Source organism: Xiphias gladius, chromosome 20 (genome assembly GCF_016859285.1).
Source record: "Xiphias gladius isolate SHS-SW01 ecotype Sanya breed wild chromosome 20, ASM1685928v1, whole genome shotgun sequence".
Classification (NCBI taxonomy): Eukaryota; Metazoa; Chordata; class Actinopteri; order Istiophoriformes; family Xiphiidae; genus Xiphias; species Xiphias gladius.
Window position 1 is genome coordinate 13,214,665 of NC_053419.1, and position 27,007 is coordinate 13,241,671.

At 39.8% G+C, this 27,007-nt stretch overlaps 3 protein-coding genes across 3 annotated transcripts; 2 read left to right on the forward strand and 1 right to left on the reverse strand.

Moving 5' to 3' along the window:
- Nucleotides 1-3,609: 3,609 nt before the first annotated feature.
- On the forward strand, nucleotides 3,610-18,317 carry cabp7b (calcium binding protein 7b). The gene is made up of 5 exons (XM_040157916.1): nucleotides 3,610-3,718; nucleotides 17,040-17,183; nucleotides 17,305-17,417; nucleotides 17,936-18,083; nucleotides 18,190-18,317. The coding sequence occupies exons 1-5, from the start codon at nucleotides 3,610-3,612 to the stop codon at nucleotides 18,315-18,317; spliced, it is 642 nt and encodes a 213-aa protein (XP_040013850.1).
- A 4,683-nt stretch (nucleotides 18,318-23,000) lies between these two features.
- Nucleotides 23,001-26,221, reverse strand: zmat5 (zinc finger, matrin-type 5). The gene is made up of 6 exons (XM_040158351.1): nucleotides 26,091-26,221; nucleotides 24,955-25,136; nucleotides 24,678-24,740; nucleotides 24,504-24,584; nucleotides 24,143-24,251; nucleotides 23,001-24,034 (listed from the first exon to the last, which is right to left on the reverse strand). The coding sequence occupies exons 2-6, from the start codon at nucleotides 25,079-25,081 to the stop codon at nucleotides 23,887-23,889; spliced, it is 528 nt and encodes a 175-aa protein (XP_040014285.1). The 5' UTR covers nucleotides 25,082-25,136; nucleotides 26,091-26,221; the 3' UTR covers nucleotides 23,001-23,886.
- Nucleotides 26,222-26,253: 32 nt separating this feature from the next.
- Nucleotides 26,254-27,007, forward strand: LOC120806855 (cytochrome b-c1 complex subunit 9). Its single transcript, XM_040158352.1, has 2 exons — nucleotides 26,254-26,452; nucleotides 26,655-27,007. Exons 1-2 carry the CDS (start codon nucleotides 26,312-26,314, stop codon nucleotides 26,703-26,705), a joined length of 192 nt encoding a protein of 63 aa, XP_040014286.1. The 5' UTR covers nucleotides 26,254-26,311; the 3' UTR covers nucleotides 26,706-27,007.

Below are 27,007 nucleotides of genomic sequence, written 5' to 3' on the forward strand. Positions count from 1 at the left end.
ACAATACAAAAAAAAAAAAAAAAAAAAGAAAACTTCTAGTGACATAAAATCAGTGCAGACTTGTAGAGGAGCTGAACTGCTGTTGCTTCTTACTGTGGCACCTCTCCTAACTCATCAGTCAGGCTCAGGATATTTTCTTTAGGGAGGCAAAAACAACCGGCGATGTGTTCACTGCTGTACATTTCCAACAGCTTACTGTCAGAAAACCTGAAATTATGAGACATGTTTTGCTCTTTTCTGCCTGGATAGCAGGTGTCACTGACTGTTACTATGGAAACATGGCTCTGAGTTAACCCCAGGGAAGGGTGGCTAACTTTTTAGGCTGAAAAATAAGTCGGTCTTTTATTCTTTTTTGTGAAACTTGCATTAAACTAATCTAAGTGCAGAGTTAAGACTGACCTACAGACGGGTCTAAAGTGTGAAACCTGCCCTAGAAAACAGACATTTTGGGTTGATTGTAATCTTTGGATTTCTCCAATGAGAAATCAAAAAACAACTTTGGTAAAAAAAAAAAAAAAAAGCTTTTGTTAGCTGACTGTAAGATATTTCTCAATGCATATTCTTAAACTGCTGTGAGATGTACCTCTACAGGTACTGTCCACCTTACTGGTCCTGCTAGGTTTGTCCGGCGCTTCGGTCAGGGCTGAGTGTCGGAGTCTGTCCTTGGAATTTACGAGAGTTTTTTCGCCCAGCCAGTGCTGAATATTTCCAGCCGCGGTTTTGATGTCTCATACCTCCCTGCTTTCAGGTTCCTTTGCCTCTGTAGACAACCCTCAGCCCACCCTAGGGGCTTAACTTGACGATGATTGGATGGATGTCTGGACTGTGGTGCTCTCCACCAGTGGAAGCCCCCAGGCTGGGATGAAGGTCCTCTCGGTGATCCCCGCTGAATGACCGACACGGCTCCTTTTGAACCCTAGGATGCATACAATGTAATAGCTGTCTACTCTCAGTTACAACTGCACGGCCATCCATTGCAATACACAGGCGACTCGCACACTGCTCCTATCTCATAACATATTCGCTGGTTTGGGTTTGAGGAGTTTGAGAATGACTGAGCTGTTCACAGAGGCTTTTCAGACTTCTCTAGAGAATAAGAATTTCTTGGCTCAGCATGCTGCATAGATAACAGGACAGTCTGATTTTTGTTTTTATATTGGTACAGTTTTTACATTTTGTTATGAAGGTTATTGTGTAATGAATTACTGTGCAAATTCAAGAGACTGTGGTGGTTTTAATGATCCTCTGAGTAATCTATGTTTAATAAAAGCTCTGTGTTGTGTACTCGTTCAAAGATTCATGGTAACAAATACGATTCATGAATGCAGTGTCTGTGTTGGATATTTGAGAATATTATTCTGTTTCAAACGAGCTGCACAGAAAAGCTTTAGATACAACAAAAGCAAATATTACTTGGAATACAATTACTGCATGTCTGAACTACTCTCCACCACGTGCTTCCATGTGAAGTTTTAAAGACTGCATGAAAATGATTAAAGTCTCAGAATCTGAGCCACCATATTGCCTCAGAGAAAGAACAAAGCCTGTTTTCCAGGTTCTAAGAAGTGTGCTTGTAGCAGGAGGCTCAGGTGCAGCGGAAAAAGAGACAATCCCCTTCCCATTCCGAGGGGAATAGACTTGTCAGCCCTGTAAACCCTTGAAGAACGAACCAGTGGAACCACCTGTAGCTCTCTCAGCACACCCTGCACTTGTGTAGCTGGCATTCTGCTTCTTTGTATTTGGGTTTAAATAAATAAAATAAGTGTGCGGCATGTAACCCTCTCTGTGGGATTGCTCATTTTCAGGAAAAGGGGTCTTTGTCATGAGCAAATTCAGATTTATCCTGTAAGCCACCGTCAGTTTGAATAAAAAAAACAAAAAACATAAGAGTGTTACACATCCCGTAAAGCTTTGGCCTTCACAGGATTCCTGGAAAATAATTGCTTCTTTTGCAAGGGAAATATCTTCAGCCTGCGCTGATGAGCGAGTTGTCCTTCGCTGCAGTCACCTTACTGTCAGTAGCTGAGGTTATTCTAATATTGTCGAGTTCCGGCTCTGTTGATTAAAGGGATAGTTTGACATTTTGGGAAATATACTTACTGACTTTCTTGTGGCGAGTTAGATGAAGTCTAATGATGATGATGTCTGTAGAGTAAATATGAAGCCACAACCTTGACCTTGTCCCGGTAGGCTGATCTTGTCACCCTTGGACAGAGCCAGGCTGCTGGCCTCAGCTTCATATTCGTCGTCCAGACATGACACTGGTGTCAAGCTTCTCATTTAACTCTCCGGATCCTGTCTCCTGTGTACATGAGCTTTGATCCCCAGTTCCTCCCGTACACATGTCAAAGTGTCCTCGGGACAAGACACTGAAACGAAAAGCCGAAGTGCAAAAGAAATTAGTAGCGGGGCTCAAGGGCCTCACTTGTTGCTACCTCCTCACTTTTGCCAGCCTGTATACTGGTCCAACAGTATTTCTGACTCGTGTTTTCAGTTAACGAACTGAGAGAAGGAAGAAAATTCTCATTGCAGGCGGACAGTTTGGAAACGGTCAACAGACTCCGCTGTGACAGAGGCAGCAGTATGGCAGAGGCGTGTGTGTGTGTGTGTGTGTGTGTGTGTGTGTGTGTGTGTGTGTGTGTGTGTGTGTGTGCTGCTCTGTGAGAGACCAAATCAGACTGGAGCAGACAGCTGGAGAGGGAGAAGCTCCACTGCCTCATGCAGCGCGTCCGTGTCAGATGAGGAGGGGGTCACCCAGGATTCCCTTGAAGCTGCTCTCCAGGAAAAAGAAAACAGAAAAAAATGTTACAAGATTTTGTTTGTACCTGGTTTACTGGGTAGGATCAGCTCGTCAGCGCTGCTGCTTTATCTTGTACCATCGATTCGTTTTGGGGGTTTTTTTGGTTTCTTTTTCTAAGAAGATGCCAAAACGGGAAAGAAAAGTGAGGTAGACTGTGACGGGAATAGACTGTTGGATAGAAAAAGACGCGTAGGAGGAATCGGTGAAATCGATAGAGAAAAGATCGATTTAGTGCAAATATTTCTCTCCTTCATTTACACCTCTCATCTTTCATCATTTTTTTTTCCCTAATGCTCTACGTGAGTAGAAGAATGACAAAGTAGCCCGTTTACCTCTTTGGATCGAGCTAATCAACACCTGAACGGTCGTTTCAGGCTCCAGCGCCGTCGAACACATTCCAGACAGTCTGGCGCTTTGTTCGCCAGGCTACGAAGTAAAAGTTTTCGGTATGCAGCGTTGCCTGTTTGCCTCAGATTTTGCTCACAGTGGGCTGCCACAGGCTGCGCATTGAAACCCAAGGCGATTTACAAGGTGCATTCTCGGTCAAACACGCAGCCCAGTGCAGGGGGACCTTCATTCATATTCTTTTTTTTTTTTTTTTTTGGCACTGTCGAAAATATCAAAAACACGACGAGGGTTGAACTTTGCGGAGCTGGGGGGGGGGGTGGGGGGGGGGGGGCTTCCAGTGTGATTTGCTTGAGATTTTTCTTTTAAAATATCGAGGACAGTAGCAAGGGGTCTCTCTTAAAACTCCGGAGAGCTCGGCTATATGAAGATCGCGACACAGTTGTTGGTTTTCCCTCGCAGAAATGCCAGTGCGTGCTGTGACCACCAGGTTCATGTACAAGGGACTTTGCACTATTCCAGATGTCCTTTCCTACCGGACCCCTGTTAACCTGCCTGAGGATGAGGTGGAAGGTGAGTCTTGTCTCCTTGGTCGGCTGGATTGTGGTTTCAAGTTGGCATTGTAAAAGAGTTGCCGCATCTGAATGCAACGTCTCAGCTGGTGAAAGCAGTTCAGGACCCTGGAGAGATCCCCGCCGGTGTGCGCTTCCTTTTCCCGATCCTCAAAATCTGAGTGCACGCCAGGCTGTGGGTAAAGAGGTTCAGATACCGCACATCCCGGTGGAGGTTCAGATGCTCCACAAAATGTGGGACAGGCTATGTGTGTTGTGGTCTCCGTTTTGTCTCTCCACCTGGCTCTATTGTTGCTTCTGATTTTTGGCACAAGGGCAATGTGCATGAACGTCTGTACATCAGTTCCAAATTTCACACCATCCCCCAACAATTGCGGTAAATAGCGGGTAATCCTTGTGCTTTTCAGCAGCACACATTTCACAACACTGCCCAAGTTCGCCATACATGGCACCCTGTCATAAACTCGGGAGTTAAGAGTATAGTTTAACGGGATGCCGTACCTCCTGGTTATGTCCATGGCACCCGTGAGTATTAAGTGCACCTGATGTCACTTACTGTAGGTCATTTGTGTTATAGACAAGACAAGGCTTAAAATGTGCCCTAAAAAGAGGAGCCTTGGACAGGGGAAACAGCTGCCATTATTATTCTTAAAATGCCTCTTAAAGAATAATCCATGGCAGATAAAAAGCCATCAATAAGACGGGAGATTGCTTTACTTCTATTCTTGAATTTCATCCTCTCATCTCCTTTGGGTTTGTTTGATGCATTGCATTTTGTCGTTGGTAAACAACAACGACCATCTACAACACATTGTTGTGCCTGGACCACATACAAGATCTACCGGGGAATCGAAATCACTGGTACATAGCTGTTAGGAACGGAGGTTTCGTTTTGGCAAATGGTCCTCGCCATGAGAAAGCACAGCTGGCAGTGATCTGGAGCAAAGCCAGGCAGACTACCACACAGAGACAACTCAGATCAGATTTGATATCACAAAATCTTTTTATGAGAGGGGAATTCCATTTCCCCTTCTTCCGTCTGCAGGTTGCCAGGGCCCACAAGTGGCTGCCTGCCCTTGCTTTGAGCCACTCATTTGACATTGAAAAATCCACTATCTGCAATGACGACATAAATTTAATTAAAAGGTTGGCTATGGATAAGCAAGAATTACAACAACAGCGAAATGACAAGAATGTTTGTTGCAGAAGTTGCTCGGTCAATGATGATACAGCTTTTCAGGTAATGGAGAAGTCTTTTCAAACTGCAGTTTATTAATTGAGTGGCATTACATATTCAGAACATAGTGTGACAGAGCATTCAACCGTAAATGTATTTTCCCAGGGAACACTCACCGAGCACATAATGCACTGCACATTAACAGGACCTCACACCTCAGTGGTACCCGGGGTAAACAGTGCTCTGCCTCTTTGTCCCTGAGCAGCTCCACCAGCACAGATAAAGTGTGTTAAGAAAGAGGTATACAAGTTTCCAAATTCTTCTTACATCTACAGATCCTCAGCTAGACTGAGGGCTCGAACCAGCAGCCTCCCACACACCTACTACCCTTTACACATCTGCTGCCCCACCTTTAACCCACAGTGTGGGAGCTGCAGTACTGTCTCAACGAATGTTGTTGGTCTGTGAACAGTGCAGCAGTCCAGTGTGTCAGAGTGAGAATCGTTCCCTTTTACATAGAGGTCTGAAATCAAACTAGAAATATTATTTCATCCACAAAATACTTAATTACTTTGGGGCAGGAGTTCCCTGATTGCTCGACTCATGTAATTACTCTTCCTAATCATATTTATGATAATAGTTTTGGTGTGTGTGTGTATATATATATATGTACTCCCAGTGTAATCTGACAACTTAGAGCCATCTGAGACTCAACTTAGAAATCCCTTCACTTAACAGCAGTTGTTAAAAGCGTATCTCTGACTTATCTTCTGTTCATTTAAATGCAGCTTCTCTTATTTCCAAACTTTAGCTAAATGCGAAACAACTGCCAGCCTTCTTCAGGCCATTGACAATATCAGCAGGTACTTCGATGTTTAAGGAACCAGTGACCACTTTGGTTCCAGTGTTGAAGCCCATGCAGAAGTGCAGTGAGGCAGAGTTTCTCAAATGATCACTAGAAGCTTGACTGTATTCAACTTACTGAGACATCTCCCATTTACTTTATTGTAGAACAAAGCTGACAACATTTTCTCGACATGCTGTTTAAATTTCCTGTGATGTCGGTCTTGGTGACATAATGTGGTATATCTTACGTTATAACAAATGGTTTTGCAAGTAGCATTGTCAAATACATTATACTTAACAAATAAAACATCTTTGTAACAGTCTTTGGAATTCTGCCATCTTAAAATCTTTGCTGTCTTTAATCTGACATTTTATTTGGATTTCAATCAAATCTGAAGTATTAACTACTGAATATTGACAATATGACCCACGTTGGATATTAACCTGGAACAACTCTATAAATCCCATTAAACCTCAGTGTGGGATACACTGCATGCGATTCATTCCAAATCTAAAAAATCATACTGATGGTGCAAAAACCTCCTGGTACAATGAGCAATGTATTTGCAGTAGTAACAGTGATGAGGATTAGAGACACTTTCACTGAGTAGAGAGGATTTTATTTATACCGGGTGAGTTTTAGGGAGGCTGATTACGTACTCACTGCTCTTAATGGATCTTCTGCAAGGGAATGTTTTTTAAACAGATGGTTGCCTAGGTGTGCAGGGTCAGTGGCAAGGCTTCCTGCCCTTTTCTTTGCCCTTGTGTCATGCAGTTGTCATAAATCCTGATATGTATTCAAACCATCACTACTGTAAAAGCAGTAGCTCTCCTACTTCATTTAAAGCACGTGCTTACATATCTGAGCTTTATATATCTCTCATCCAAAACCTGATATATTTAAATTTTAATTATACAGTCTTTCAAATTATTAACCTTGAGCATTGGGTTGTTTAAGTAGTCTTGCCGTTATCCTTCTATGTATCTGTGGAAGGAACAGACCGTTAATTCATCATAATTTACATCTACACTTAAGCTCCTTCAGCCATTCAGACTGTTTATGTCGGTGTCATAGCAGTAATGACCATATTATTCATGTTCCTAAACACATTAAACATTTATGTGTGTATTCACCCTGTGTGAAAGAGTTACACTCACTGAGCATAATCTGGTAAATGTCTGTATGTGGATCCAATGTTATGCCAAGTATCTCCCCGTTTAATGAGCACAATACTAAAACCGAGGTCGGCAGCCAAGTTCAGCCCATTATGCACGAACAACTGGGGGTACCTGAAAACCTGTATGATACTTTGACTAATGTACATGGAAATTTCTCCATTACCTTTAAATCATTACAATCTGAAATGTATACATAGTAATGCCTGATCATGTAGTTATATGTAAATGTTGTAATGCAGTCAAGATTCTGTGTGGAAGTGTTGAGCAATATTTTGGCACTTTAAGTGTCTTAAAAGGAAATAATCCGTGCTTTTTATATTTGTGTGATTAGACCCAGAGTTATTAAAAAATTACCACGATCAGATATCTCATATTTTTAAGACATTTACCACCAACCCATTTCACGAAAGTACATATTTATTTGATCAATATGTCAAATTAAAAAAAAAGGATCCTGTCAACAATACTATTGCAAATGTAAAGCACAGCCCATAACTTGCAGTAAACCGGCAGACACTTTAACTGCACACATGCTGACATAGATAAGACTCTTGTTTTATGGCTGAACAGTCATGACTTCCCGGCAGTTACCCTACTGGAGGCCTCTGCGAGCTCGTATCACTCCTCGGTGCATCCCAGACAGAGGATGTGAACAGTACTTATAGATCACAACCAGCAGGAAAATCCCCCAGACATCAGGCATTGTAATGGAGTGCAGACCGTCTTCCACCTTGTATGCAAAGCTGTCTTCCATTGTGCTTACAATTGGAGTCGTTTTTGCAGCACCATTTTTAACAGATAAGAGTGTGTGTGTGTGCGTGTGTGTGTGTGTGTGTGCACTATATGTATGTGTTACTGTATTGCAGCTGTCGGGGATCTATAACTGTGAATACACTGTTCACCAACAGAGTAATATTTGTCAGACCAGATTTACAGTGGTTGGAGGTGCTCTCTGTACTCTGACAAATACTGAATAGGTCACTCTTTTCCAGCTGAGATCAGTAAACACAAACAGTGAACATGTGTGTGATCATCTTTCATTTTGTGGCGAGCAAGGTTAAAAAAACACAGACAAGACACCTGAGGCTCCATTATCTTTGCTGTTGTTTGTTTCATGTGGCTTCCTCTGTGGTCGAAGACTAATGTCTGTTCATTGCTGTTGTAGCCGTCCAGAGAGACTCACAGTTTCCAACAACATCATCATCAGGATTCAAATAGCCTCATAATCAGGATTCAAATACTAAAGTCTGAAGGGTCTGGCTTTACCTAATCTCACACAGCCATGCTTCAGTCTCATTAGAGGAGAACTGGACATATTCTCAACAGAAAATTTACTATTATTCTATAGTTTAATCAAAATCCCAAGAGATCTGACAAGGAAAAGCAGCTTCAGTAAGGGATATAAAGGTTACAGTTGATTATAGTAAAGCAACATAGAGCCACACAAAGCATCAAATAAAAAACAAAGTCAGAAACCAACAAAAGAGATCAGCTGAAGTCAAATCTGCGCTGTGTATATGAGCAATAACTCATCTGAGTTAGGCCTGAAAACTGCAGCAACAATAAAGTCAAGCTGTAATTCTTAATAATTCTCAATAGTTTTCCCAAATAGATCATGTCACGTAATTTCAACTCAGCCTGCAAAGAGGTGCAGGTAGTGGGAGTATTTCAAGTACTTTTTGACAGAAGGAGTTGCTTTAGCTGCAGGGCTTGTGCAGCACATCTTGGCGGTCTCGAGTGACTCCGTGTGTTTGTGTGAATGTAATAAAGTGAAGGCGCCGTAAATCCGGTGCAGCAAAGAAAGGTATAGATGAAGTGTAAATGTGTGGGAGTTGCGATGATGGGTTGACTTGTGTTTTCCCCCAATGTGTATGTGTTATTATAAGACTCTCCACATGGACAACAAAGCATCATGTCTTGTCACACCATGGTACATCATATCTTATTTTCATAATGATAATAATAATAATAATAATAATAATAATATCATAATAATTCAGTTCACCTATTAGTGGCAGACAACAACATGAATATGGCGTCAGCTGTTCGTATCCAGTTTGACCACTGCCACCTCCGACATGCAAGTAATGAACTGCACTGAATGAACAAACCTTTTTTGTGGTTATTTTTGCGAAAGCCTTGTGTGTGCTCACATTCAATCAATGTGAGTATGAATGGAGTATTCAGTGCAGTATTTAAATAGCACTTTGTCAGCATGTAGGAGAGCATAGCAGCTTCTTGAGCTTCAGAGCAATTTCAACTAGAACTGAATTTTAGCTCATTACAAAGCGAGCAGGATACAAACCTATCAATCCCCATCAGAATGTCACTATGACAACCCATAGTTGCTTACATATATGTGTATTTTGGGTTTTATACCGAGCCAGAAATATCTGTTGTTTTTCGCAACGAGATGATAAGTGTGCTTAGCAGTTGGTGGACAATTTAGCGATATTTCCACAGTCTTTAGTATAATTATTTATTTGTACATTTGCATCATTTTGACAGTATTTGTGTTCTGCTAAGAGAGCCCTAATGGAGCTCTCTCAGCTGTGCAATGTTTTTATTTTTGGAGCCTCTGGTTCATATTATTCACATGTTTTCCCCCTGTCATTATTAGAAAGAAGGATGTGATGGGTGTCATCATACCATTATTTATTTAGCGAATGGGGGGGGGGGGGGGGCTCTCATTTAATGAAAACAGTTTGATTAATCTCCCGGTGAATCTTTTTATACTTTTACCAATCTTCTGTAACTACCTAAAAAAGCAGACTTGTGACAAGAAAACTGTTGTATTTAGGACACAAAATCCTTGTTTTTTTAACTTTTAAGGAGAACATGACAATTACGGACACTCTCAATTCATGAGCTCTTGTCATATTTTGAAATATTTTGTCACCTCTGGACTTTAGGTTGCTGTACCTAATTTAAGATTATTCATTTCCTTTGAAAAAAGACACACAAATCCATTGCCTTTTTTTTGCATCCCTCTCATCACAGCAACTGGCTACATCTTGGATTAATACAAAAGGTCCTTTTAGATCCTGTCTAGCCGAGTGCAATTAGTGGGAGGGCTTGAGTCTCCCTTTTTCCAATTCAAATAGATACGCAGATTCTGAATGTGACTGGGCTGTCTGCTGGATAATGGACCTAAAAAAAATATAAGAGCTAATCTGGATTAGAAAAAACAGCGTTTCACATTTCATATGAGCTTTGACAAGGTGGTGACTATTTTGAGACAACGCCTACTGTGAATAATAACAAGTTCTGTTCCTCCACTTACAGTAACTTTGGAGACTGAAGACTGCCAGTTGCTATTATTCTCTTCTCTTCTCTTCAGTTCCCGTGGAGTCAAGAGACCTCTTCGTCTACCCCCTGCTGTGTTAACTCTATTACTGTTTCCTGTGCAATGTCATGATCATTACTGAAGGTGAAGAGTTGTTTTGCAGTAAACTGGAATATCACAGTAGGGAGCTCTCAGTGGTGGTACATGGTGGATGCCTTACCTCAAGGATACGTTGTTTGGTTCCTTGTTCAAAGAACAGCGTGTGTTTCTTCTTAATCGCACGGCAGCCTTTTCTTGTAGCTTCTCCGGTGCACAGAAATACTGGGAGCATGGGTTCTCTCAACACGGTCCCTAATATGTGATACTCAATAGAAAAGGAACACGGCAGAAACAATGTGATATTGATGCGACTTGTTGGAGATCATACAGTAAGCAAGTGCCCAATCAACACAATACTCACTCTGCAGTCTTGAAACAAGCCCCCTCAGCTTGAGAGCTCATGGAAAGGAAACCAAATGTGGCACCAAACAGTGGCTCTCACGCTAATGTAGCAAGAGGTGTGTTTCAAAAAGTAATTTTAAGACTTGATAGATAAGATTTTACAATACTCACACTGTAAAGTACACAGTTTAGTCAACAGTTAAGTCTCACACTTACAGATTTCACAGTCAATTTATGCTAAGCATTTTGGCTTTGCTCTTTTAATTGTAACTTGGCCACTTAAAAAAAAAAAAAGCAGAATAAAACACTTTTAGAATCTATTATCTTCTCTGTTGTTGGTTTTGAATCACCAATGTCTAGATAGCTTCTTTTTGAATACATATGGCATGTTTAGGATATAAAGGTGTCATCTTTCTCCAGAGGCCACGCTGGTCTCATTCACTCTTCCTCTGGCTCCAAGCCATTATTTGGGATTTTTTCTAAATATTTAAATGCGAGAACTTCAATGGCCTTTCTGCCACTCACACTTTGCCAATGTGCAGATGTGGGCTTCTTGGCATCAGCCTTCGTCATGGACCGTTTTCATGGACGTTTTTAGCTGCACCAACAACCCGCATGAATCAATCTGTCGGTCGGTCAGAAAGGTCAGTTGGATCTGTTGGTTCTCACGTTCTGTTTTATCTCACTGGGGAGGTCGGCAGACTTGTAAGGCCGGGTTCAGATCTCAGGGTTGGCAAAAATAACTCTTTGATGTTTGAGACAAATCAGTTCCAGCTTATTATGAATTTTATACGGGATGCTAAAAGCACATCTTCTCACAGGGGAAAGGATTAGGATGAGGCAACACCTGATTTACTGAAATGATGAATGAAGGACAAAGGCGATAATCTACAGCAGCAGTATGTCAAATAACAAACAGCTCCACATTTAAGAATAGATAAACATCAACAGTCCTGTTTGCTCTCTAGAAAACAATTGGCATCGGGATTCTTTCGGCAGCTGATGGCCTAACCAGCCATGAATTCAGTATTAAGTAGTCAGTAGTCAGTATTTCATTTTGTTCTTGCTTGGCAAAATTTGATGAATTTTTTCAGTAAACTCCAAAGGCTGTTCAATGTAATATCATTCTAAGTAATTTGTTTCTCCTTTTTGCCTCAAGTCCAGGCCGCTGAAAATTTGTAATAGAGGAAGCGCTGGAAGGCACCACCCCAATGAATAGGAGGAGTGGCACAGAGTGGTGGCCAGACTACAAACATGTCACCAACCGAAGACATCCTTGTGTGACAAAGTGAAAAGCAACAAAGACAGAAATATTTCCTCTGCAGTCCCCAGAACCCCTTTCAAGATGATGCAGCACCTGTTCCCAGGACTTAAAGTCTGAATATTATCAGAAATAAAAAGAGATTATTCACTGGTTCGGACAAAGTCAAAACTCAATGCACATTTGTTTGGACCATCCATTAACCAGTTTTCAATAAACAGTGTTGTCAAGATCAGATTCATATCTGGCAGGGCCTCAGTTGTTCAGTTATACTGTGGCTAGATTGAATCAAATTTATTTTGCTATGGGAATTTCCCTTGCGTCAATAGATGCAGACTTATCACTTGGTCTGGAGAGTATTTTGCCAGCAAAGTGGGTTTTATTCAGTTCTTTTATAGCGAATACTAACAAAAGGGAAGTTGGACATTTGTTTATAGTTTGGACTTCAATCCATGCTCTTTCTAAACTCTATCCTTTTTTTGTCAGGTGACCCTATAATTATTTTTGTTACTTGTCTGATGATACTGTCCAGCTGTTTTTAAGTGTAAGCAATTGGGCCCATAAAATGCTGCTTCTGTCATCCCATCAACTTCATCTCTACAATAATGCAGACGGGGACACAGTGCAGGGCTTTGTCATAGATGACTTACACACAGCATGTCCAAATATCTGAGCTTGACTAACCTCTGACAAGAATTTGATTTGGATGCATTTAAAGTCAACAGCGATAAAATAGTATGTTGCATGCTTCTTTACAGTATGATGCCCCTGCACAAAATAACAGCATGTTCTCTTGTCATATTCGTCATCTTTGCTCAGGATTATTGTTATGGTCATAATTTTGATATCCCTGTCAATGACCCTTCTGACACATATACCAAAGAATTTGCTCCAAATCTGTTCAGTCAGCGTACAGCATATTTGTCATTGTGGACACGCCAATGACCATGTTTTTTATCTTGACTTGACTCTGAAGGCGGATGACGTATTGTGTTTGACTCAGTGTTACAGTCAATGCCATTACCTCATCTTTTATGAGCGATGTGCCACAATATTTTAGTCACTGATAATATTTTACAGTAATTTTACAGTCACAGTGTTGACACTGACTTGACCAATAACTTTTTCCACAATAATATTAATGTTTTGCTCAAAAGTCTTAAACAAGTTGGTACTTCAGTAAATGCTCTTAAACTGTCCTCCTCCTATCCACTAGTGCAGAATTCCCACTAGAAAGTCTAGTCACACAGACCATGATTACTTGCTGCTGCGAGGAAAGTGTTGACATTTTTTTCTTTTTTTCTTTTGAAATTCCTGTGATTACATACAGTACAAGGATTTTCATGGTCTGGTCCTGACATCAGATAACTGAGCATTTTCACCCTCACAGCTGTGCAAGGTTACTTAGAGTCTCTGATCAAGGACTCACAGTAGAACAAAAGCTTGTTGAATGAGTGGTTGAAAGAGTTTGTTGAATGTTTCTAGAAGCCTCTAAAACTTCTCTAAAACCAGTTTGTTTTTCTTACAACAGCGGTGGGTGTTCTTTGGTATTATGTGTATTCTCTTTGAACCTATCTGTGTATTTAAGTCTGATTGCATCTGCTTTATGCTCATATGTTTGCAGGCCCGTGCAATGATCAGTATTTGTTGAGTCTGTATCAGAGGTGCATTTCCAAGGCTGTTGTACTTGTGCTGTGTTGCACCATATGGTGTTAAATCTTAAAACAAAAAAAGGCAAACATTTACACATCATCTATGTCAAGAATGTAGATGATCACTATTTAATCTTTTAAAACCGGACGATCGATTGTATATGAGATTATAATTAACTCTTCCTTTACAGAGAAGTTGTGGTGGTTGCATCTGTACATTTTTTAAATTTTCACTCTTCATGGTGTGAAACAATCAGTAGTCCAGCCACTGCTCAGCTGGCTCAGTGAATTCATTATTTGTCACTGGAACCAGAGGTCATGACATTCAATCTAGGGTGGTGCTGAATGAAGATAACAAAACTCAGGATGTCCGGCTGGCTGTAATTTAGACAAATATGTTGTGTCTGATATGTCAAGGTATGGTTCAGACAATGTCACTTGTCCAGAAGGACCTCAATTTATGCACCTCAACAGTTTCTCCCAGGGCTATAGCTTGTCACTGTGGGCTATCCCTCGTAAACTGCGGTCTCCCAGTCTTTCATGTACACAAGATGGATGGTCAGTGCGTGTCCACTTGTGGGCTTGCATGCAAATTACAGGTGGTGCTTGCTTAGTTTTCTTCATCGTAGGAGCACTAGGTGCCTGCTTTCGGTGCATAGGACGTTCAAATTAAGTTCACACGAGCTCCTCTGTTTAGACGCAGTATTCAAGTAAAACATACAGTTAGTTACATAAGTATTGGGACAGTGACACAATTTTCGTAATTTTGCCACTGTACAACACCACAGTGGCTTTGAAAGGAAGCCATAACAATGTGATTGAAGTGTCGACTTTAAGCTTTAATTCGAGGGGTTTAACAAAAATATTGCATTAACCATTTAGGAATTACTCCTTCTCTTCCACCTACATACACAGTACAGGGAGGACTGAGTGGTTTTGTTATTTTATTCTGTTAATTCCAGTGTTCATTTACTTTGGTCTTCTCAACACTTCTCCCCCTCTGCTTCCAGTATAGCAGGCACGCATTGCTCATGTATTGATTTACATCATTTGTACAGGGGTGGACAGATGATACCTGCTCAGTTGCCTGTCTTGTTTTATCTAACACACATTTTATCAAACATTTCATACAACGTGTGACTACTGAGCAAGCATTGAAGCGTCTTGTACATTTGAGGATCTACATCAAAAAAGAACCATCCAAGTTGTGCCTTTGATGTGCAACCGCTCTTTTCACCACTTCAAACAGAATGCTGTGAAGCAGGGTGAGGACAGGAGCCAAATGGCAATGTTTATAGATTATTTACCAAAGGTTGTAGTTAATTAAAAACACATAAACCCGCTCACTGAGGTCTTACACAGCCAATTGTGTTATGGCTCTGGCAACAAGTATTGGATCTGAAGGTGCCTACTAGTACACGTCTATAGCAAACAAGGAATTTGCACAGTACGATTATTTATCTATTTTACTGCAAATCAGGAAAAGGCTACTTCACTGGTACTGAATTGCACATTGTACTATTACATGTACTTACGTATATACAGTCCAGACAGTAAGTATTTGGACAGTTACACATTTCTTTTAAGGCTCTGTGCTTCAGCACATTCATTTTGAAATAAAATAATGGAAACTACATTAAAGTGCAGTGCCCGAGCTTTAATTTGAGTAGGTTTGCATCAATATATAAAAACCTATGTTGGAGATGTAGCCCCTTTAAGACATAGTGACCAAAGTGTAGGAGTCCAAAAGCAATAGGAGAAATACATCATATTTAATATTTAGTGGAAAATCCTTTTTGGTCAATCGCTGAGGTCTTCGACCCACAGACATCAGCGGACACCTTGTGTCTTCCCTGGTGATGCTCTCCCAGAGCTTCACTGCGTTCTCCTTCAGCTCTTGCTTGTTGCGGGGTCTCTCTGCCTTTAGTCTGGCCATCGGCAAGTAGAATACAGCTCAGTTGGACTGGGATCAGGTGACTGTCTCAGCAATTCAAGGATATTCTATCTCTTCACCCTAAGAAGCTCTTTGGCTGTCATGTTTAGGATCGTTGTCCAATGTGTTTTGATGCCCTTGGCTGAATCTGAGCTCACAGAATGCTCCTGCGTTCCTCGGCATTCATCCTGATGCTTCTGTTCTCTTCTGTCTCATTCTCCATCCATGGGGCCGAAACATTCAACTACAGTCATGCTTGTCTCTTTCTGCGGTTTCCTCAAGAATTCAAGCACAGTGTCCGAAATTACTCCCTATTTTCTATGAATTGCAGTATATTTACAGTACAACGTTTTATTTGAGGGTCCAAATTCTCAGTGTAAAATTTATGCACTGTATAATGCCCTTTAAAGTTTCTCAGTAGATTGAAAAAGTTGTGTCCGTGGCATGTGGACCGCAATGCAATGTATCACATTTAAGCAGATATGAAAATTACACTTGTGAGACACTACACCTGTTAGCGATGATTCAAAATGATGATGATTTGAAGTCTCACTCTGGCGCTCTTTGAAGAGTCAACTACAGACTGATTGTTATGTGTGGGGAAGTGAATGAGTGAACAAGAGATTGATTTCAGACACAGCCTCTGTCATCCGACTACGGCGCCTCTGTCTCTATCCATGGTGCTGAAACATTCAACATTCAACTTTGGACTACCTTACCCCGTCTTTTGCTCTCAGTCCCAAGTCCATTTTTCCCATTGAAGACATAAATCTTTAAAAATGGCAAATGTTACCGAGACAGGAGCAAATGGTTCATTTGTTTGGGACTATTTTCAGTGGCGTTTTTTTTTGTGCAGTAGTGGGCATTAATGGCAGCAGGGCGGTGTATTTGGGATTTACTCAAAATAAACAGTTTTTTATCATACTGAGGGGTCATGTCACTCAGTGCAGCGGTGTGGATCACTGATGTGTTTTTGATAGCTTTTAATACACTGAAGGTCTACGGTACAGAGGAACAAACCATAGTTTATCAGGATTTGGCTACACATATAATACTAGAATCAATTTTTTATTGGTTTGGGTCTTTTCATGGGTATTAGTGACAATTAGAAAATACAAAATATCACTAGACTTATCCATTAATGAATTTTTCAGACTTAATGGGACTCTCATCTGCACTATTTATAAGAAAACGTTTTAAACTGCTCTCGGTCCATCAGTTTTCGCTCTTCAAACACAAAATATACTCAAATATTCAGCCATGCTTCCCCTTCATCAAAAAATAAACATCTAAGAAACAGGGATTAAGCTTTTGGATCAATGAACCAGAGTAACTGTCTAAAACCATTTCTAATCTTTAAACTACTTTTAACTCTTACAATAAACACTGCATACACACATACTTCAAATCAGCATGTTCAACTCAGCCAGCTGTTGCTCACAGTGTGAAAGTGCGAGTGATGAATCTGTATTAATAGGCTTGTTGTTATATACTTCTGTCCTCCCTCTCCCCTCTTAACTCAGTTATTGCCTTCTTTCTTCCAACAGAGATTCGTGAGGCTTTCAAAGTATTTGACCGAGATGGGAATGGCTTTATCTCAAAGCAGGAGTTGGGGACGGCCATGCGCTCACTGGGCTACATGCCCAATGAGGTGGAGCTGGAGGTTATCATCCAAAGACTTGACATGGATGGTATGTCTCTCTCTCTCTCTCTCTCTACTGGTCAGAAGGTTCATGAGTGCACAGGCGGCTGTGTATAGTCCAGCACACGAGCTATACAGTGACATGTTTCTATTTGTGTCTGTTTCCCCAGGTGATGGTCAGGTTGGCTTTGAAGAATTTGTCACATTGCTTGGTCCTAAACTCTCTGCTGCTGGGATGCCTGATAAGTTCCACGGAGCAGACTTTGATTCAGTGTTTTGGAAGGTATATGTTGTTGTCAGTATCATCAATCAAGTCTACTCAAGTCTATACCTTCTCCTTTATCAGTGTTCAATCCATTCTCTTTGTTCTTTTGAGTAAGTTGTTCTGAGGGCTTTTCTGTTGTTTTGGATAGAGAGCCATCTGTTTTTATTAAAATTACAATGTAAAAGTGAGTCACAGCGATTCTAGTATTACTATTATATTATGCATTTTATTCCAAGGTGCTTCTCTAAAATGGCCTTGACAGGCTACCCCATGCTAATAATTATGTCACATGCAGTACCTTGCCTTGAATTTTGTAGCATTATCAAATTATTTATTTCACTGTCTGGTTTTAATGAAAATGTGTGCTGTTTTGATGGAATAGCCCACTAGGTAGTCTCACTCTCTGACTAGCATTGATGCCCAGGAGCAACCCGGCACAACCACTATTTTTTGCTGACCTGCGTCACTGCGGGGTGTTGAGACTGAAGTTTTTCCTCTGCTAACTAGACCTTTGTCGGGGTTTTCTGTCTTCCCAGTGCGACATGCAGAAACTGACTGTGGATGAGCTTAAGAGACTGCTATATGATACTTTTCGTGACCACCTCACTATGAAAGACATTGAGAACATCATCATAACTGAGGAGAGCCACCTGAACAGTCCAGAGTCCCATGTGGACATTGAAAGTACGTGTCATTCACAGATTTTATTTCACACATTGTTGCTCAGATATTTAAAATCTCTGTTAAGGCACTCCGATGTGCTAATTTTTTTTTCTATATTTTTCCACAGCAAGCCCAACACAACAGGAAAAACACACATGTGTGCGTAAAAGCCTGATTTGTGCCTTCGCCATTGCATTCATCATCAGTGTGATGCTCATTGCAGCAAATCAAATGCTCCGCAGAGGGATGAAGTAAATACATGTTTCCAGCTGAGTACCACGGGATTTAAGGATGGACGATAAAAAAGCTAACGTTTACCCAAATAGTTTACTGTTTTTGGTTTTGTCCAGTGTTTCCAACAACCACAATGATGCTATCACAGCTTCTCTCTATAATGAACGAATTGATGTCATGCAGTGGTTCTGTATGACCACTAACCCTAGAATTACCATGGTAAAACAGAAAGATTTCAAGGGCTGATTAGTACCATAAAACAGTAGCATCTCTGATTCAAAAGACTGATGTTTTCAGTATTTCAGTGTACGGTATGTGCTGTAGTAAAAGCTGTGCTGTGTCTAATATATCAAAACAATCAGTATTGTTGATGAGAACGCCAAACCCCATTTGGAATGCACCCAATAATGATAGTGCTGGTGATAGTAATAAAGCAATACAAAAGTGATGATGGGCTACATATTATGTCGTTTTAAATCACTTCCTAAAAACATAAGGACAAATGACTGTGCACTGCATAATGTGTCTCTTTTAAGTGTTTATTTCAGTGTGCCAAGATTTCCAGTCCAGAAGAACAACTCACATCCAGTTTAACAGATTTTACTAAACTGGCACCATCTGTGATCTAAATATTAGCAGAAGAGTAATTCCAAACATAAGATTGGGCTACTTAACACTTAATGACTTCTTGAGTTACAAAAAACCCTCAAGGGTGTGTACAAATCAGTTAAAGGAATATCACGGCATACTGAAAGCGTGGAATGGCTCTAGGGACGACCTGGCGGCCTGTTGTTTGATCCATCACTTTGGTCCAGTCTGAAATATCTCAGCAACTGTTGAATGGATTGCCATATGTTTTTGTTGCTGTTGTTGTTTGTCATTTGTGTGTGTGTGTGTGTGTGTGTGTGTGTGTTTGTGTGTGTGTGCAGATATTCATGGCGGCAAGTGGATTCTATGTGGTTTTCAGTGAAATATCACAACAACTATTGAATGGATTGTTGTGAAATTTGGTTCAGACATTCATAATCCCCTCAGAATGAACTGTAATTACTTTGTTGATCCTTAAACCTTTCATCTCGGGCCATCAATATGTCAGATTTTTGGTTTGTCCAATACTTTGGTTTGTGAGGAAATACCTGTGCAACCAATAACATTCCCCTGTCTGTAGTTTGTGTGTAGTGCTAAGCAGCAGACGTTAGCATGTTATCGCTTAAGTCTGAGATGGTGAGCATTGTAAACACTATGACTGCTAAACATCAGCATCTTAGCATTGTCAGTGTAAACATGTTGCCATGCGAGTCTTAGCATGGCAACAACGCACTGCTATGCCCAAGTAAACACTCACAGAGCCACCAGCACGTCTGTAGACTCATAGATAAAATATCGTGAAGTTATATACAGCTTTAGGACTACACACAGGGGCTGTCAAGAAAACAAGCATATCTGTCGGTGCACTGATTTGTTAATTTAGTGAGATGCTACAAACATGAACATAAACACTTCGTGTTTTACAAAGCGTCATGCTATCATCCAACAAGTCCCAGCTCAGCTTAAACATGATATTTAAAAGCAAAGGCATGAAAGGAAGAAAAGTCCATTGCCCAAATTTTCCACCAGGAAAATGAGAAGTACAAAGAACCCAACAATTGGAATAAACTGGTGAACAAGCACAGGAAAACTCTGGAAAGCATTGCTAAAAAGAGAAGGGTAGGAGACATGAAGACAGATCGTGACCCTCAACCACATGTTGTATACTCCAGTCAGCTGTTCTGCAGAAAAAATCCCACTGTCCATTTCTAAAGATGTCACAGTTTTCTAAAAATTATGTGGTTTGTTTTTAAGCTCAGAGCCAGACTTCTTGGCTTAGCAGAAGCTGGGGATTTCTTTGTAAACAGCTGCTTTCCCAGCTGAAACATGAACAACTGTAGGTTTAAGAATTGAACTGCTGTGAACTCCAAATTAAAGGCAAGACACCAAAGGAAATCATAAAATCCCTCCAAGAAATATCAGACAAGAGTATGTGCATGGCTGTTTATGCAAAAAGCCCAGATTCCAAGACAAATGTTGATCTCCTGACCATCAGACAGGTGGTGAAACATGTTTTTACCTGTCTCTGATACATGATGATACATGTGAAACATGATACATGATGTGATCCATTAAAACGTTGCTGCATATTTCAAATCTGTGCATCTATAACATGCATCATAACGAGTCATGATGAGTCATAATGAAAGACATTTGAGTAGCTGTGTGACCTGAGCTACCAGCTGTGAATAAATTCATCCATTAAAAAAAACTTGGTATTAACTGTAATATTTATGGCAAATGAGTATGGAGGATATTCAATTCACATGGCACACTTGCATGTACATTAAATTAGAAGTAAATGTGTGTTCTATGTGAGTGACATCAAATTTTGAATTCTGATGTATGTATTCAAATGATTATGCAATTTGTAAAGTGAACATTGCAAAAAAAAAATCTCAGTATTTGACATTTTCCTGAAAATGTTGAATTTTGTGGATGTGCAAACAATATCAAAATACTAAATACTTTGCAGTATGCTGTGAACAATAATTTAACATATCATAAAAATGTTGTTTTCTGGCTTTTACATGGACCACCAAAACAACATATTGTTTAAAGTATAACATGGTTATATTTTCTTACTTGGAAAAGTGAAACATTAAATCTATGTGACTTTATTATGAATGTAAGCATAATGTTTTGTAAAAAACAAACAAACAAAAATATACAAAAAAAAGAAGAAAAAAAAAAAAGAATCAGTTTTCTGATGTATAATTTCCAGTTTGACTGGACATTCAGATACAAGTTCTTGTGTGTATTAAGGCCATGCTCTTACATTAATTTTTCTGATTTGTTAAGATTTATTTTTCAGAATGTTTTCTTTAAAAAAATATTTGTCAAATTCGACAAGTTTTACAAAGTGCTATATATTTTTTCCCGCTCTTTTTATCTTAAAGTTTATCAGAGCTCGACTGCAAGAGGAAAAAGATGAGACAGTGAGAATCATTCGGCAATAAAAGTGATATTTTATCTCATATATAGTAACTGTTTATCTATGAACTACTTATATGACATCACATAACCTCTCCATGTGAACATATCATGTAAGGTATGGGTTTTGTGCGGTTGTAAAATATAGTTACTGTGTCAAATCTTGTCTTAAGACATATAAGCAAATATTGTGTCCTATTCTGTATGTTACAGTGTTTTAATGAGCGGATTTATGTACACTATGTTGATGGATTGTCTTAATTGGTGTTATAAATTTGATTTGAACTGTCGTTGTCTTCTGTTCTGTGCCTTTGTCATTTGGAGTATTAAAACCTTTCACTCTCATGCCCGGTCTTAAAGTGACTTTAGAAAGACTTTTAGGAAGAGGAGAAATCCATTTGATAAAATCACTTTTGACAAAAATTAATCCGATGCTTAATGTATTTTTAAATTAAAATGACTCATCAGCAATCTCAATACCAATAATTATCTCTGAATTATGTTTGTCTCTCCTCTGTTCTTGATAAAAGTTTCTCTAACCTCCAGTTAATACTTGTTGTACCACCCAGCTGTGTGACATTATAGTTTTAATGTCTAGATTGAGATTATCGTTCGCTGTTTTATTTCTGTAACTCTTACTGCACATGTAGAGGTTACTGCATCAATTATACACTAATGTAAGTGGTGTCTAGATGCATGTAGTCTAATAAAAAAGAAAGGCATTAAAAAAGAGCCTGCTGGTTGTTTTTCTGTTTACATTTTAAAGGGGGATACGACAAATATTTAAACAGGAACTTTACCGTATACATTCACATCTAGCAATAGTCATATATAGTTACTAATATCAGTGAAATGAGAGAGTGAAATTCTGACTTCATTACTCATTCAACCCTTTCAGATCAGGAAGGGAGACTATCTGGATCTGGCGGTGTGGTGGGAAGGAATGTTAATGACTCATTAGTAACAGGGGACAGCACACAGCCTGTCGCAGGAAAGACCATTTCCTTGGACTTATATAGTGGCGCACTTCATGTAGTGACATGTACACGGGCACCTGAGCTATGGAATAAGAAATTTCGGGTGGCTTAAGAATAGGCCTATAGACTCCGGTTGTGATTCTTTGTGTCACACAGAAAAGGTAAGTGCACCTGAAAACGAGTTTTCAGTGGAAAAGAACAGGAACTTGCCTTCATTTTTGCAGCCTAACCTTATTTGAAGGCACCTTATGTAGTTTTCTTGAAAACAGACACATCGTATGTTTACATTCAGTGTTTCTCACCAAAATACATTGTGTGGATCTTTGAGATTTAACAAAAGTGCTGAATGCATTTCCTTCCTCATTTAACATTTGCAAAGCTGATTTTTAAAATATTTTTAAATTATGCAGTTTATATCCACATTTGGTTCCTATCAGTCTACTTCTTGGCTCTTTGTTGGTACATTGCTACGTTTGTTGGCGTGTTACCGCTACTAACTGTCGATAAGCAGAATAGCCTGAAACAATGCAAACAAAACAGGGACCAACACGCAAAACATATTGCTCCATAGTGCTGCTAGTGGTCAAAAACACAGGGTGTACCTTTAAGCAGGTAAGTTAAGTTCCATTAAAGTCAGAGTCATCTTTTACACAGGAGATCTGAGACAGTAGTATAGGACACAGTATTGACAAAATTAAACTAAACAGACATAAACAAATCGAGCACTTTAATGAGGATTCTGCTGTAAACATTATATTGTGTATACAACGGATGTGGAAACAGTTCAAAGTATATACATCTCAGCATAACCTCAGTTAAGAGGAATAATCTGATGTCTTTAAAAGGCCAGTGACAAATATAAATACATTAGTCATAAATCCAATGGATCTGCATGAGGCTCGCTGACATAAATGTATTAACAAACTTTACTATTTAGGAAGTAAAATGGAGTTTTCCAGTGGCTGGGTTAGAAATAAAATGAAGTCGTGAGATTCCCCCAGTGACGCAGCGCAGGATTAAAATAAAACAAAAAATGATCTCCATTTGATCAGCAATCCCACACTCCTTTCGGGACTACGCGACATCTAATGTAACCCCTGATAGGAATTTCAATGTAAAGGACTCTGCTGCTAATGGTGTAGCCATCAGCAACACACAGTCACACTGACATCGTCAAGATGTCAATTATGAGGATTACTGCCAGTATAAACTGCTAGTCTTAGATTTTGTTTAAAACTTTTTTTTTAATGTAAATACAAACTTTTACTCATTTTTCAATTGGCTGCTTAAACTTGACATCTTAAATAAAATGTAAGAAATTAATCAGTTCTAAATAAAAAATACATTACTTATACTTAAAAAACTTATAATTATACTTATACAAAAAGAGGACATGATAAAGTACTTTATTCCAGTTTTCAAAATAAGATGGCAACAAACAGCTTTTTGGTATCAACTGAAAACTTAATTTCAAACCTTCAAATATGCACCTGACACCATCTTTTCCTTAACAACTTTATCTGTATCATTCTCCCTTCTGTTAATGTCACATATCCATTTAACAGTAATTTGAACCCCAAAGTAATTATCTCTCAACCCCATTCAGTGTTCACTTTGACTTTCCATCCGCCTGGAGGAGGAGGTAGAAGTGATGGTGGAAGGTCAGGAATGGAAAGAAGCTGTTGAAGTATGTGACTTTCTGTTTGGCCCTCTTCACTGTCTTCCTTGTTTTTCAGACCTCTGTAAAACATAAATAATTGAACAGCTGAATTCGAAATCAACAGGAGCAACCATTAGCCATGCAAACCATGCATGACTAAGTGTTGAAACAAAAATGAACGTGCATACCCTGTGCTACTGATGGCATTTCGTTTCTTTTCCCTTCTAGAGAGCCATTCTTCTACACTTCGCCCAGGCATAATTCTGTCCCGAGAGTCCTCCCTCTGCTGTCTTTCATCTGAAAGACAAGAAAAATTTCACTCCTCTCAACATGGACTCATTTACACAATCATTTAGATCACATGTACCTGACAACTTGTACTACTTGTATTTGTGTACTTCCAATTTCTTGCAAGAATGATTCAGATAAGTATAATATTTATAGTTGCAAATGCTATATTAAATGTGTGGCATATTAGATCAGTAATGTATTCATTTTAAAACTTCTCAATCACATGGTAGACAGCACCAGCCTTGAGTTACAGCTCACCTTCCACCTGTCTTTTTAAGTTAAACAGCTCCTCTTCGGACATGTGAGAAAACCTGCAGTTTGGGCCGAAATCACAAATTCCTAAAAAAGCCCAGGAAATAAAGATGATCACAAACAGGTATTTCAAATAATTTCCTAGTTAAGAATAAATGTTTAGTTCAACTGTTCTGTCACCTTTTTGGAGAAACTTCCTACAGGGTTTCTTTGTTTGCTCATCATACAGAATGGCTGCGGAGTCTGTAAAAAGAAAATTGATAGTGGGTGCATCGCTGTTTATATAATCTTCCACTGTAAAATCAACAGGTGGCCAGCCAAGATGGCATGATGAAATGTAAGCATACTTAATTCTATGTTTATGTATAGGATCACTGTCTAGTTTAATAAAAACTCATTTAGACAAGAGCATCATATGTCCTATCATCTTTGTGTGCAAACAAAATGCAAGTCTCACCTCTAAAATGGTCAAACCAGGCCTTTTTAGCTCTGTGATGCTGGACTCCATTCAGATGTTTTTTCCTATTATGCATGTTGTCCTGAAAGGACCGGTCACAGTAGTCACAGTAATATCTCTTCCCCATGGTGCAGGTTATGTGTTCAAATCAGCACAGTGCAACCTTTAAAACCTCTGAAAGACTGTAAACAGAAACAAAACGATTTTAGATAACTGCTTTGTCAACACATGGTGAGTGAATAGCCTTGCTAATGTAAACAGTTCTTGTGAGATACCATGATACCCAGTGTTACACTAGGTAAATGCTGCCATAGACATAAGCTCTCTGATTGATTTTGAAATGTCAAAATTGCTCAGTACGATTTCCTAGATCCCAATGTGACACCTTGTCATGTTTTATAAAAACAACACCACAAAAACCCAAAGATTTTTAATTTACAATCATATAAAACAGAGACCTGCATCGACAACGCATTGTCTGTCAATTGACTAAATAATCGACTGATTCTTTCCTAACTGAAGTGTGCATCACAATATAATAATAATAATTATAATGATTAATTATAAACATCAGTCCTAGGACTAGGATTATTCCAAGGACTGATTTTTGACATGTAGGACATTTGCATTCATGTCAGTTAGTTTACTTTTGGAAAAAGGATCTCATTTGTTAATTCATTCTGCATTCCTGTGAATTAATGTAAAACCCACAAATGTAAAAAAACAGATCTGATCTAAAACACAATCTAGAACCAGCCCAACCCCTAATATCAAGAACAACCAAAAACATCAGCAGTATCATATATAACAGCTTGTACTGGTTTGACATTCTTTTGCTGCCATCTCCTGGTTTGGTAATGGAGGTGCGTCGATCAAAACAACTTTTATGTTGAAGATTCCTTGGTATGACTTCCTGTTCAACCCTGAGGATACAATCCGCCACAAATCTGTATGTACAGCGCTGTTTAGGGATATACTGAACATGTAAACAAATGGCCTGAGGCTCAAACAAACACTTCCCAACGTAGAAACCGTTAGCATCCCCAAGTATCTGCCCGCAGCGTTTGTAAATGGGGATAGTTAGCTCACATGCGTACAGCCACTCAAATGAACGTTAAACAGCAAAGGGCACAAACCATTGGTGGAGCGCTGGGCTGCTCCTCGGTGATTCTGTTATTGCTTTAAAAAGACCACGAAAAAAGTACATGCAACTGCGCCGGAAAAGACAAAACAAATCCAACACGTCGCTAACATACGGTGTCCTTGCAGGGTCATTACCGCTTTCGCCCGAATAACCCCCCTCCTGAGGCGGACGTGTGTTGCCCCAGCATCCGGTCCTGCGCACTCTTCCACCAACATGGCGCTGGCGAAGTCCGTCTACAACCTGCTCTTCAGGAGAACGTCTACTTTCGCTATAACCATCATGGTTGGCGCAGTCTTCTTCGAACGACTGTTTGACCAAGGCGGCGAAGCGATTTTTGAGCAAATGAATCAAGGGGTAAGTGTGTCCGCTGGTGTTTTTAATGCTTGTTTTTATCCTGACCTTGTAAGCAGAGGGCGAAGTGACGTTCATGTAGCTAAGCTAGCTTGCCCGTCGAGCCGAGCAGTTGCGTCCTCTTAGCGCCCGTAAACTCAACTCCATATGTCGCTACAGTGTGTTTATATGAAACTAACCTTATCAAATCTGCATTTTATTGTAGAAACTATGGAAACACATCAAACACAATTACGAGAACAAAGACGAGGAATAGGACGCGGCCCCGGGGTCATTTAAGGCTGAAGTGCAACTGTTGTCACACTTCCATCATCCATTCTTCCTGGACTCCACACCTGAATCAAGCAGCAGTCAACATGGACAATGTGCTTCAAGTTATTCCCAGGCTGGCAGCGGCTAACGGAGAACCTGTGGGAGCTGGTTGACTGTCCAGACCGCCATGAAGACGGAGCAGTGTTTCCTGCCATGTCGCCCCCCCCTCTCTGTTGTTAATTGTAATGCCTTCGTTCTCCTCCCATATTGTAAATGGTTAAATTAAACAAGTGTTAATGTCTTACA

Bases quoted from the DNA above. Each gene is read 5' to 3' on its own strand.
- cabp7b (XM_040157916.1), top strand. From the start codon at position 3,610: ATGCCAGTGCGTGCTGTGACCACCAGGTTCATGTACAAGGGACTTTGC. The intron at 17,184-17,304 runs GTATGTCTCTCT...CTGTTTCCCCAG, and splicing joins CCAAAGACTTGACATGGATG to GTGATGGTCAGGTTGGCTTT. The intron at 17,418-17,935 runs GTATATGTTGTT...CTGTCTTCCCAG, and splicing joins TTGATTCAGTGTTTTGGAAG to TGCGACATGCAGAAACTGAC.
- zmat5 (XM_040158351.1), bottom strand. From the start codon at position 25,081: ATGGGGAAGAGATATTACTGTGACTACTGTGACCGGTCCTTTCAGGAC. The intron at 24,252-24,503 runs GTGAGCTGTAAC...CTTGTCTTTCAG, and splicing joins CTTAAAAAGACAGGTGGAAG to ATGAAAGACAGCAGAGGGAG. The intron at 24,035-24,142 runs GTATGCACGTTC...TATGTTTTACAG, and splicing joins AATGCCATCAGTAGCACAGG to AGGTCTGAAAAACAAGGAAG.
- LOC120806855 (XM_040158352.1), top strand. From the start codon at position 26,312: ATGGCGCTGGCGAAGTCCGTCTACAACCTGCTCTTCAGGAGAACGTCT. The intron at 26,453-26,654 runs GTAAGTGTGTCC...ATTTTATTGTAG, and splicing joins TTGAGCAAATGAATCAAGGG to AAACTATGGAAACACATCAA.